The sequence below is a fragment of the Leuciscus leuciscus genome (assembly GCF_965113295.1).
Source record: "Leuciscus leuciscus genome assembly, chromosome: 18".
Taxonomy (NCBI): domain Eukaryota; kingdom Metazoa; phylum Chordata; class Actinopteri; order Cypriniformes; family Leuciscidae; genus Leuciscus; species Leuciscus leuciscus.
Genome location: NC_138742.1, coordinates 28081483 through 28094283, shown reverse-complemented (window position 1 = coordinate 28094283; position 12801 = coordinate 28081483). Strand labels below are relative to the sequence as shown.

The 12801-nt window shown below is 39.0% G+C and overlaps 1 protein-coding gene across 4 annotated transcripts in view; it reads left to right on the top strand.

The window, feature by feature from the left end:
* The window catches only part of LOC309480525 (cadherin-like protein 26), a 34149-nt gene extending 25877 nt beyond the window's left edge, over nucleotides 1-8272 (top strand). Inside the window, exons 12-17 of one of the 4 annotated variants that reach the window (XM_082145076.1) lie at nucleotides 5411-5529; nucleotides 6326-6430; nucleotides 6791-6862; nucleotides 6951-6983; nucleotides 7073-7153; nucleotides 7317-8272. In XM_082145076.1, coding sequence (XP_082001202.1) covers nucleotides 5411-5529; nucleotides 6326-6430; nucleotides 6791-6862; nucleotides 6951-6983; nucleotides 7073-7153; nucleotides 7317-7523 — 617 coding nt within the window. In that variant the 3' untranslated portion in view covers nucleotides 7524-8272. Of the gene's footprint in view, nucleotides 1-5410; nucleotides 5567-6310; nucleotides 6431-6790; nucleotides 6863-6950; nucleotides 6984-7072; nucleotides 7154-7316 lie in introns of those variants that run through there. The other 3 variants (XM_082145075.1, XM_082145074.1, XM_082145077.1) reach the window with 3 other exon arrangements.
* Nucleotides 8273-12801: the final 4529 nt, after the last annotated feature.

Here is a 12801-nt window from a genome sequence, read left to right as displayed (position 1 = left end):
CCGCAAATGTATGATGCGTATTCAGAATAAATGCACAATAATCAGTCGGCTATGAAAATGAAAAGCAGGTTTATTTCAAACTCCAACTTGTTTAACATATTTAACATAAAAGAGTGTTTATCTTGTCGCTAATAGCCAAACACGTTTCAATAAAAAAAAAGCAAAAAAAAAAAACTTAAATAACCAAGAACTAAAATAATGCAATCTTAGTTACATTGCTTACAGATCTAAAACAATATGACTGTTTACGATGCAAGAGTAATGCTTCCGTCTACAGATTTTTTGCCAAAAAAACAAGCTGGTTAACTTTTTCTGGTTTGAGTAGGCTGCGAAGAGGAGTAATTATGTTGCCGGCTGCGCTAAACACACGCTCTGAAGGGGTGCTAGTTGCGGTAACACACAGGTAATTTTTTGCCAGGTTTGCCATTAAAGGAAAACGGCATCTATTTTCTTTCCACCAGTCCAGTGGCTTGTCATCACCATCAATTACTTCCTCTTGTAAGTAAGACGTGATTTCAGATTTTGCTCGCTGGTCTACAGGTGTGGATGTGGACATAGACGGCTTTGCTCTGCCAAGAAGACGACCCAGTGTTTTGATCCTCTTAGCCGGCTGTTTCTCACCTGATGACGTACCTGCCGCATCTTTTTCTTCTTCCTCCTCCACTCTGATGGGTACAGGTGGCATATTTTTTTCATTCCAGTATGCCACCATCTCAACCTCAAGCTGTGATTTGATCACATCAAGTTGTGCGGCATCGATGTGTTCGCCCTTATAGCGTGGGTCAAGGAGGGTAGCTTTGCGCATTAGTTGGAGGGTACTGTCGTCATATTTCGAGTCGAGTTTCTCCAAAATCCTCCGTTTAATTCCTGCTGTCATCTCCACATCAGTCTCCTCCTCCTTCAGGATATCCTTTGTTAGCTGCAGCACGGGCAGCAGAGATGAGACTGTCACGTAATTTTCAGCTGATAATATATCAGTAAATTCTGCGACAGGCTTCAACCCATCCCTGACAGCCTCTAGTACAGCAATGTGTTGCCAGGTCACGTTTGGGAGTGTTCGACGGCTCTTGTCATCAGCAAAAACCCTTTTGATGGCAGGAAGCTGTTCCAGAATTTTTACTACCATGGCATATGTTGATCCCCAACGAGTTGTACAATCCTACAATAACAACATATTAAATTACAATTATGCGTCGATCGTTAATGTTGTGATAATTTATTATAATTAAATAATATTATATTTGATTTACAAGTATTATTTCTAGTCTGAATAAAATGTCATTTTTCTTATTTTTCACTAAGATGGTTGTGCCACAAGATAAATATTAAGCAAATAAAATATAATAATTTATGTACCGTTATCAGCATATGTTGAGGTAAATTGAGCTGTTCCTGCGCCTTGCGGAGCTCTCGTCGCCTCTTCCAGCTGTGAGACAATGCCGCGTTAATATTGCGACAGATTCCAAGAGCTCGATCAGTTTTTGTTTTCTCCTTTTGTAGTGAATAATTCACTGCCACATTCAAGTTATGGCCAAAACAGTTCAGCCATGGCCATCCGACCCTCGTATGGCCGCAACAATATTGGCCCCGTTGTCAGTTGTAATGCATGAAATTTTACTCTGTTCTATGTGCCAGTCTTGCATGGCATCTGACAGCGCCTCTGCCAGTACCTCTGCAGTGTGATTCTCCGGAATAAATGTTGTTTCCAGGCATTTTGCTTCTAGCTTCCAATCCTTCGAAATATAATGGACGGTCACAGACATATAGGGGGTCATGTTTATGCTTGTCTGTGGTCAAAGCAACAAAGATAGCAGCTTTCAGATCTTTAGCAATGATGTCCCTAGTTTCATTGTACAAGTTTGGGATAGCTGTTTCGGTGAAGTACTTGCGCCCTGGCAGCTCGTACTGTTTATCAAAGGTTTGGAGCAGGTCTTTAAAGCTTGCTTTCTCGACTGTATGATAGGAGACCATTTCCTTCGCAATGTACTTCGATACAGCTGCAGTGCACTGAGCCCACCTTTCACTGTTTCTTTTATACTTTGTGCTTTTTGCAAAAGCTCCGATGATTGATGGCTGACTTCGATCTTTGCTAATCGCGCATTCTCTTGGCGCTAGTTTAGCAGCCTCAGCAGGGTGGTGGCCACGCAAATGTACATACATGTTTGTGGTTTGTGATTCTTTTACCGGCACAACCTTCGAGCAAAGTTTGCAAACTGCCTGTGTGACATCAGCGGGCTCACCTTTTTCATCTGGTGTAAACCCGAAATATTGCCAAATAGGCGATGTCGCATTTTTCTTTCCCACCAACTCCATCCTCCTTGTCAGAATGATAGACGGTCCTCATTTCCCATGTGTCATTCCGCGTGACGCGTGATAATTAATAATTACGTTAATATTTAAATAAAAGTGTAAATAAAAAAAAAAGTAGACTAATAAGTAAATAAATGATCTTATAAATAAGCAAACAAATACATAAATAATAAAAAAATTGCCCCTCCCCCCGATACTATCGTGTATCGGCGATCTTACAGGCTGACGATAGGACGATATGACAATGGGCATTATCGCGCAACCCTAGTAATCACACAGCTTTCCCCTGTTACCCTGCAAGTCCTGATCTGAATACAGGACTTGAAGTTCTGACCTCAGTCATCCTGAATCAAAGTGATGGCCATAACTTTTCAGGACACTTGGGAAGATCTCCTCTGGAAATACCTGTCTCATGTCATAACATTTCCCTGGATTGACTAATTCTAAGAAGAGCATACTTTCCAAATTTGAAAAACGTTGAGGAATCTGCTCCAAGATGTTATCAAGGATGGCCATGTACAGATTTCTGTATCGCTCTTGGGGATCCTGTAATTGGGTCAGACAGCGCTTTCTCATGGGCTCATCTCGTGGGTCTGATGTGAGATCTGCTGTTTTGGCATAAACAGCTTGGAAAGCCCCCTCTTACCTCTTCTCTTTGACAAATGCAAGAAGAGACTCAATTATTTTCTTGCAGTAAAGAACATCCATCGCCCTCTGCTGGACAATATCAAAGACCACATCAGTCTCAGAGAAGATTTGTTCATATGTGTACAACATGAACACAAACTCAAAATCCTCCAGTTTCCTCACAAAGCCTTTGGTACATTCCAGTGTATCATCATCCATTGTCGTATCTGCAATGATGTTCTCAAATGTCTGCAGGAGGCCATCATAATTGTTTTCCACAGTGCTCACTATCCGTGATGTGAAATTCCATCGAGTAGGAGCGTTTCTGGGCAACTTTGAACAGCCTGCAGACTCCAGAAAAGATGTCCTCTTTGTGGATTTTGAAAAAAAATTGGCAAACCCAGAGAGTGATGCAAAAAAAATCTGCACTCAGTCAAGCATTTAGCCCCCTGTGACAGCACCAGATTCAGTCTGTGTGCATAGCAATGCACAAACATTGCACTGGGGCTATTGCTTTCACTTTGGCCTACAGACCATTGAGATCTGAAGCCATGACAGCAGCCCCATCAAAGGTCTGTGCCACAAGCTTATCCTTAATTGTAGCCCTGCATGTTCTCATTTAATATATCAAACATGGACTGGGCATCTCGCCCCCCAGAAACATAAAAAAATCCAATTAAACGCTCCTGAATTTTACCTGCCCTATCCACATAGCGAACAATGACAGAGAGTTGGGCACGGCAGGATATATCAGTTGTTTCATCCACCTGCCATCCAAAAAAGGGAGCATCCTGAATTTCATCTCTGATCTGATCAGAAATGGTGGCTGGCTGCAAGAGCAGAGATCAAGTCATTTTGAATAGTATGGGACATACCAGAAAACACAGTTGAGGACTCGAATTGTGTGGACAGGACAGAGTCATAATTAGCTAATATTTCTGTGAACTCCCTGTAATTCCCCTTACTGGATGATTCACTACTCTCATCATGTCCCCTAAATGACAGCTCCTGCCGGCCAAGCAAGGATGTCACATCAATAAGGCGGTTTAGGAAGGCCCTGTTTTGTTTGACTGTTTCATTATGTTTAGCCACTTGAATGTGAGCACCTTCAGTTATTGCATGCTCAACCCTGATCCTGCCCATGCAACTTAATCTTGCACATGCATTCACATGTTCATTGCTCTTTTCATGTCTTTTATATGCCCTGTCAAAGTTATTCAGATCTCCAAACCCCACCTTTGACCAAACAACACATTCGTGAGATGGTTTCATTAAGAGGCATGGCCAGCAGTACATTTTATTTGTCACAGCACTTCCAGTCAGCCAGCTAACTTTGTCATACCAGGAGAGCTGAAAAGACCTGTTATTTTTCCCTATCTTTTGCACTAAATCAATCTTAGGTGTTGATCTGCCCTGCTTTAATTCGAAGTTTTTCCTCGTAAGGAACACTTTCAAATGGTTTCGCCAAAATCAGGTCGACAATATTAGCACTGTCTGCCATAGTGTGCAGTTTCACCCCTACGACGCTAGCCTAGCCTAGCCTGTGATGCTACGGGAATGTATGAGAAGAAAATCGAGTCAGCCGACTTGCTGTATGTAACTGATTCTGAACGAACTCGTCTTTGAGATGAACGTTTTCTAACGCATTTTTTGTCAATAAAATGTTAATACAATAGTACATATTTGACCATTCATTTTTTGACATTATAGGGGAAGCCGAGCTTCCCTTGCTGTCTTAAAGAAATCACCACTGCACTGAAGGTACTAGTGAAAACAGAAAATACCACATTAGTGTTTCTCATCAATCGTCAGCATTGTTGCTTCTTGCAGACAGACACCTCCTGTCAATTAGAGCAATGCACATTCATGGTCAGAGCAAGAGTGTGGCGGATTCCCTTTCTCGCTGCAGCCTGAGCTCAGTGGATGGGTGTCTCCACAAAGCACTGGTTTGATCAATTTGGGAGAGATATGGGATGGTGTCAGTGGACCTCTTTGCCAGCAGGACAATAACACATTGTTCCCTATAGTTGAGCAGAATCAAGTACTAGTTCAAGTACAAGCCCTAGCTCACGTGTGGCCAGATCTCCTGCTATATGCTTATCCTCCTCTTCCACTGATCTGGGTGGTCCTGAGACGTGTGCTGGAGAGACAGCACAGGCTAGTACTAATAGCTTCCTACTGTCCAACAATGTTTTTGTTCAGTCTCCTGTTAACCCTTACAACTGCTCCACCTCATCCATTGCTGGAGACTTATTGTCTCAGATGGATGGGACAATATGGCACCCATTTCCGGAGAGATTGAAGTTGTGTGTCTGGACCTTGGGGCTACGGTACTGACTAAATCAATGCAAGATTCTCTATATGGTACATAAACACTCAACCTTTCCACTGTGACTAACCATTTCTGGCAGTCTTTAACTGTTAATCGAACCACGGTTGCACCAAGGTAAACAGAAATTCTCTTGTTTTTCAGCAATGTGCTTGATGGTCCTTCTGATCTCCTGCAAGGCAGAAAGAAAAATGATTGAAATGGACGATGGCATTGGTTGTCTCATCAAAACAAATACGGAAAATCCAGGAACAGACTGCGTGGTAATTTCATCACACAACCCACAGTAGCGGCCCTTCAGTAATATTTGAATTGGTGCATTTTATTCAGTTTTAGGCAACACTTTACAACAAGGTTCTATATGTCAATAACATGAAATAATGAACCGTTCTTTTACATCATTTGTTCATTTAATGGTAATTTTTCTTTTCTATATACTATATACTTTACTATGTCATTTTTTCCTGTGATCAAAGCTGAATTTTCAGCATCATTACTCCAGTCTTCAGTTTCACATGATCCTTCAGAAATCATTCTAATATGCTGATTTGATGCTCAAGAAACCTCAATGCATTGTGAGACATACTTACATATTATTTATTAATGAAAAGAAAACATTTATTTGAAATTGAAAGATTTTGTAACATTGTAAGGGTTTTTGTCATTTTTGGTAAATTTAATATGTCCTTGCTGAATAAAAGTAGTAATTTCTTTCAAATTAACCCAAAACTTTTGAAAAGTACATGTACTTGATGTGACATTTTTTGACAAGATTGAAATTATGCATAGTTCTTGTTATTTGAAGAATATAGTTACAGTGATGTGATATGTGTAAGAAACTGTAAAATAAAATGTTACCACATTAACTTTATAGATTTGTAAATGCTGTAAAAACTATTGTTCATAGTACATGCTACCTAATTCATTAACAAATAATAATTGACCGAACCTTATTGTAAAGTGTAATATATTGATAAGTGTAACTCATATTTATATAAAACATTCATTGTTACCTTGAATGATTGTTTTAATTTAAATCATCAGGATGTCTTCACAAAGGTTCCTTCCAGTAAAGGCATTCAGAAAACAGGTTCTTCCAATGTAAATGCCAGCTTAAAGTTGTCTACAAATGTAAATTCAAGCCACAAGGTCACATCACGAACCGTGAGTAACAAAAAAACTCTTCATGTTTGTCTTTGGGGTTAATTAGAGCATTCTAGGAAATAATCTTTATGTTTCAAAATTATTTCAAACATAAATAATATCATCTAACATTTCCTTTTTCATTATGCATGTTATGTGTATGATTAATTGTTCATGAGTAATTCAAACTGAAAAAATATTTTCAGTATATATATATATATATATATATATATATTATTTTATAGTTTTATTTAAAAAATACAGTTAAAAGCAGTTCAATTTGATTTCTACTCCTTTAAAGTGAAATTTTGCATCCTGTTTTCTATCATATACAGGAGATGTAACTTTTTTTAAATTATCTTTTTGCTTAAAAATTTCCAGGTGATACATAAAACACTGGAGGCTCCACAGCTAGACTTCCCCGACCAGATGTTCATACGCTCAATAAATAGGGTGAGTATTACAACCACAGCAAATTTCCAATGTTTTGGTCGTTTCATTGGTTTTGTGATGGACTGTTTCTGCTATGTGTGTTTTCTAGAGTTCCACAAGATCATACAGAGAAAATTTCAAAGTAAGAATGAAGTGACAATAATAATTAATAACATATGCAAACATCAGCTCAGCTCAGCCTTTCTTACATCATAATCTTTTTTTTTTAAGCGCCGTTCGAGTATCAGATCAAGTGGTTTTTATGGCAGTGCGGCTTACCTGAGCAACAGTCTTGCTGTTATCATCAACAAGGTGATGCTTCTTTCAACATAAACTACTAATCAGAGGATTGAACACATCTACTCATTCTTTATCATTAATAATTTAGAAGCATTTAAAACCTTTAGATCATAAGAAACATGTCCAAATGTTTGACAGAATGGTCAACCATTTTCATTGTCCTTCTTCTCTATAGAAACTACTTGCTCTCCAAACCCGTGATGAGGAGTTTGTTGTTTATGAGCCGCACTGCTACGCGGATGAAGGACAAGCTATGGACAATGCCGATCTGGATGCACTCTCTATTCCAGAGAATGACTTTCATCCAGAGATGCTTATCAATCTGGACAACAGGTTCAGTCAACTAGCAATCATTTCCAGACCTGACCTGATGAAAAGGTAACAGTTATCTCAAGAAGTGTAGCAGATTTTTTTGAAAACGAGATACTGAATGAAAACTTGAAATCAAAAATATTGATACAGAATGATGATCAGTGATGCTGGGTCAAACATTCAGGACAAATGGAAAGAGGGTCTTCAAAGATTTTTTCTACTGTTTAATAGTGTTAATATTTTAGGTAAGCTCAGGTTTTTGGTTTTGGGTCAGTGTAAATATTTTTTTTCGCCTTGTTTTCTGTTGGCTGCAGGAGAAAATTCAGAAAGAAATGTTATGTTCCAAAATATTATGATGATGTCATCACTGTTTTTGAATGTTGTACATATATGTTGAATTTTTTTAAACTTGAATTTTATTGTATAAATCATACATTTGAATGGGGTCTGTACGTTAAATGTGTTTAAATAATTGCAGACATTTAACATAAAAATAAGAAATTTCAGTAATGCTTTTATCTGAAATAAAACTTTAAAAATGCATGGGCGGATGGTGATAATGCAGTTTTTGTTGCTGATAAGCATGTTTGAAGAGAATATCTACAGTGACAGTGTTATGCAAAAACCTGTGACATATCTGGGTCTGTTGTTCCCTTGAGTGCAACATTTGTCAGCTAGAAAACAAGCGCTCCTGGTTTAGGTGTTTTTTTTGAGGCATTGTTGTAAAAATGTTTAACTGTGACAATTTATTTGTATATGTACATTGACATATGCTAGACAATAAATCCTTAATAAAACTCAGTATTTAATCTACTAAAAGCAGAATGAATGTTTTTTTTCTTTGGGAACTGCAAAATTTATGTTTCATTTTGACAAGTCCCTTGACCTGTTCAACCTGTTTTTCAACCTATTTATTCCCAACATGCAGCACTTTTACTTGCCACACAGTCACCGCTTCATATTTGTACGTCTTGTCACTTGTTAACTTTTAGGGGGGTGTTTTAACCACTACGTTTTTCAGTTGTGCTCTGTTTAGTTTGTTTTCATGGGACTTGTCTGCCTGTCTTCAAGTCACGTATCATCATCATTATCAGTTCATCTGTATCACCTGTGTTTAGTTAATCATCATCATCATCATCATCATCATCTACATCACCTGTGTTCTGTTAATCAGTGTTCATCTGTGTTAGTATTTAAAGCTACACTGTGTAATTTTTTAAGTTGATTCTTAGCAAAAAACACTTTGTTCTTTCAAAATAATATGTGCTCGTTAATGTGTAATTACTTCTACCAACTAATCAAGTATTCTCGTAAGCGTAGAATCTGCCATTTAGAATACATACGAGCGAGTCGCTCGAATGGCGGCAGCCATGTTGCGCCTCCATCTTGAAAATACATTAGCCAAAGAGGGACATACCTGGAAATTCAAGCTTCTTCTTTCGCGTTTTTACACTCAGTGGCACCGTGACGAATGTGAGGGGGAGATTACTCGCGACTGCCGGCAGATTTGAAATAATACGGCCACCATAGGAGTTAAAACGCCCTCGGAATGGGAGGGGCTAGAAACTAATATTCAGTTGGTAGTCATAAACAATTTCACCGCTAGATGGGAGAAATCCTACACAGTGTAGCTTTAATCCTTAATTTCAGTCAGTCTTTGTCTGTTCTCTGTTGTATTTAGGTGTGTGTGAACCTTCTGCCTGTATGTACCTGTTTGAATTATATTATTAGTAAACGTTTTGCATTGGAACTTTTGACTCCTCCTCTTCTTCTGCCTGCACCGCACCTTGACAGAAGAACGTACCGCCCAAAATGGACGATAGGGTCAGAATGATCGTCCTTGCTCAGGAGAGCCAAAACTTTTTTTACTTTTGCCCTGGATTTTTGCAGCCTTGCCGTCACCAGCGCCCTCATCGACGAGAGCCTGTGCACCTTGTTCCGGATCGGGGCCACATTTAACCATCAAATCGACCTCACAGACACCACCGGACTGGACTGGAGGGAGACCGTCATCCAGTGTCTGGAGAGCGTTGTGCCTTGATCCGGAACACAGCTAGATCCAGGGAATCCTCACGTCATGCCTGACCAGCCTGAGCCTGTTCACGTCATGCCTGCAGAACCAGAGTCTTTTCCCGCCGAGACCGCCCGTCCAGAGATCTATGGAGATCTAAGATATCTATATTAGATATATATCTATATACAGTATATATATATATATATATATATATATATATATATATATCTATAATGAGATCTAATATATGTTGTTAGTGGTGAGAATTTTCACGTGAATAAATAAATAGATATGACAATCTCAAGTGTGTATTTAAGTGGTCCAGAGGCAGAACTTCTGCCAACCGTGTCAGAGGTTCTGGGTTCTTGTCCGCATTTGTATATTTATTTTTTATTTTTTATCAAAACCGATTATGTTTATCAGTGGTTGTATATCAGGCAAGGACACGTTTGTGTGCAATGCAGTTTGTTTTGTAATTTCACCGGAACGAATAGAGAGTCTCCACAACGGATTGAAGCGCGCGTCCGAGTGAAGGCTGTGCGCGAGCCACAAACAAACACAGTATCCGCGCCACTGATCGCAGCGGCAACAAGCACTTTGATCACTTGATTTAAAAAACAACACATTTCAGCGCTAGATCGCCTCTTATTTAACAAATGAACGAAATTAATGCTCAGCTAGTTAACTGAAGATGTTTTATTTATTTGTATTGGTATATTAGTGCCGCGAGATGTTTAAAAAGTGGTGGGGACAATATCGACCTTAGTAGTCTGAAGGAAAAAGTGCTTTATTTGTAATTTAAAATAATGGTGCTGATGATTTTTAGAGACCCCCACAGGTGTATGATTTTACTGCTTTCATGGGAGCTCATCCTCTCTCTATGGGAGCTCAGCTCCCACTGGCTCCCACGTAATTCGAACCATGGCTACCATTGAGGTGGGATACGGGTAAGGTTAGCGACAGGTTTGTTGATATGGGTAGGTTTAGGGGTAGGTTAAGGTGTAAGGGAAGGGTCAACAGTGTAATAATATATGTACTAATATAAATGAATTACAGCTGTAAATACATGCAAGTATTTTTTAATATAAGTATAATGTAAAACGTGTATGCACACAAAAAGTGCATTGTATCAAATGATTAAAGTAAATGCAAGCACATAGTAGTTAAGGACACTTAATATAAAGTGGGACCTATGAATGCATAAAAATACTATTCATGAAAAAGAATGTTTCATAACATCCAATGTTTGGACTGGATCATGAACATATAACAGGCACCCTGGGCACTTCACAGGGATAGAAATATTGCAGAAAGAAAAAGCACAGGGGTGCATCCTCCTATCCAAGGGAGATCTCTGGGACAAAATGACCCCTACCACCACCTCTGATGCATCAACCTCAGGATTAGAAAGAATAGGGGCTGAAACAAAGTGACTGATTCTGAATGAACCACCAGTAAAAATTGGAAAACCCCAGAAAGCACTGGACCGATTTGCGTGTATCTGGAGTTGGCCAATCAGCAACTGCCTTAACCTTGGCTGTGTCAATTCGGATACCATCAGGCGAGAGAATGAACCCCGGGAACGGAACCGACTGTACGTGAAACTCACACTTCTTTGCCTTGACGAACAAACACTTCTCTAGTTGCCGTTGAAGTGCTCTTTCCTGATGTGCAGAGACCCTAAAGGGACATTGTGGTGGAAAAAATATGTTATGGGAGGAAAAAATATTTGTATTACTTTTGCGTTCCCCCGAGAAACTGTGCGTTCTCTCGCAAAACCTGTTGTGAGTTTGGACAAACACTTCCTGTTTAATGTCCTGCTGGCAGTGTTTCAGACAGCTCCGTACGTTAACAATGGAGCGGGTCATAGAGTTTTATTTTGAACTAATAAGGTCAGTGCCTAGATCAAGGAGTAAAGTAAAGTTGGCAATATATTCACAGATTTGAACTTCCCGGATCAATAACTCGTGAGCTAAACGCTGTTAAAACACAAATGACACCTCCTTCCAATCATAGTAACGTAGACAACGAGCTACAACCTAATTTTCCTCAAAAAGAGCCTTTTAATATAAAGTGATCTCGAAATATCTGAATGCATGCGTTTTTTTCCTATTTACACTGTCATAGACCACATCCGATCTGTGTCACATGTGAGCGAAAAATCGGAATTGGGTCACATTTCACTGACAGTGTAAACGAGGCCTAAGAGCAGGCGACAAGTCCGATGAGAGAGACAAGTCCGAAAGGAACCATTTGCAAAGTGTGAGAGAACGCAAAAGCTTTGAAAAATTTTTTTTCCTCCAATTCCATATATTAATCCTAATCCTAATGCCTGTTAATTCCACATGTCTTTTTACTGCTATAGCAAAAGGCTCGATGGAGATGGCAAAAAGAAGAGGAGGAAGGGGTAAACCTTGTCTGCACCCTCTTGATGCTAAATGGTTTTGAAACCATATTAGTTGTCAACACTTCTGCTGTAGGCCTATTATAAAGTAACCTAACCCACTTGCAGTACACTTCACTAAACAAACTTTTTTTTCAAACTTCTTATAAGTTAGAATAATAATTTTCCTATTCTATAGGAAGCCCATCAGGGCCCGCAGCTTTTCCTGGTTTCATAGAATCAATGGCTTCTCCAATTTCTTGCAATGTGAAGTCTTCATCCAATTAGTTTTTTTCTTCAATTGAAATCTGTGGTATATTTAGACTCTCTAAAACTTGTGTCTGTGTATCCACATTTAATGAGCACTCTAATCTATAGAGTTTTTTATAATAAATTATAAATGCTTCATTGATCTCTATAGGGTCAACTATAGTTCCTGTTGAACTCTCAATTACTATGATGGTTTGTTGTTGTCGGATTTGCCATGCAAGTAACCGACCAGTTTTATTTCCATATTCATAAACATTTAGTTTCAACCTCAAAACATTTGAAGCTGCTCTCCTTGCTGATAATTCATTATATCGGGACCGGAGTAATAATACTTTTTCTTGTTTGCTTCTACTACGTCTCTAGTTTTCTGGAAAATATCATTTTCAAATTTTTTGATCTGATCTTCTAATTGTTTCATTTCTTGTCTAGACCTTCTGGCTTTTGAACTGCAAAAACAAATAATATGTACTTGAATAAAAAGTTTTAAATGCTTCCATCGAATACCAGCAGATGTTTCAGAATGATTAATGGGGGCGTGTAGTTGTGCAGTGCCGTCAAGCAATTCGTTACATCGCGAGACCTGATATCACGCGATACAAGTGAGTTTTTTCAGCTCTCGGGCACCAGGGGGGTGCGAAACCAACACCATCAACCCGAAATAAGTAATATAACCATTCCACT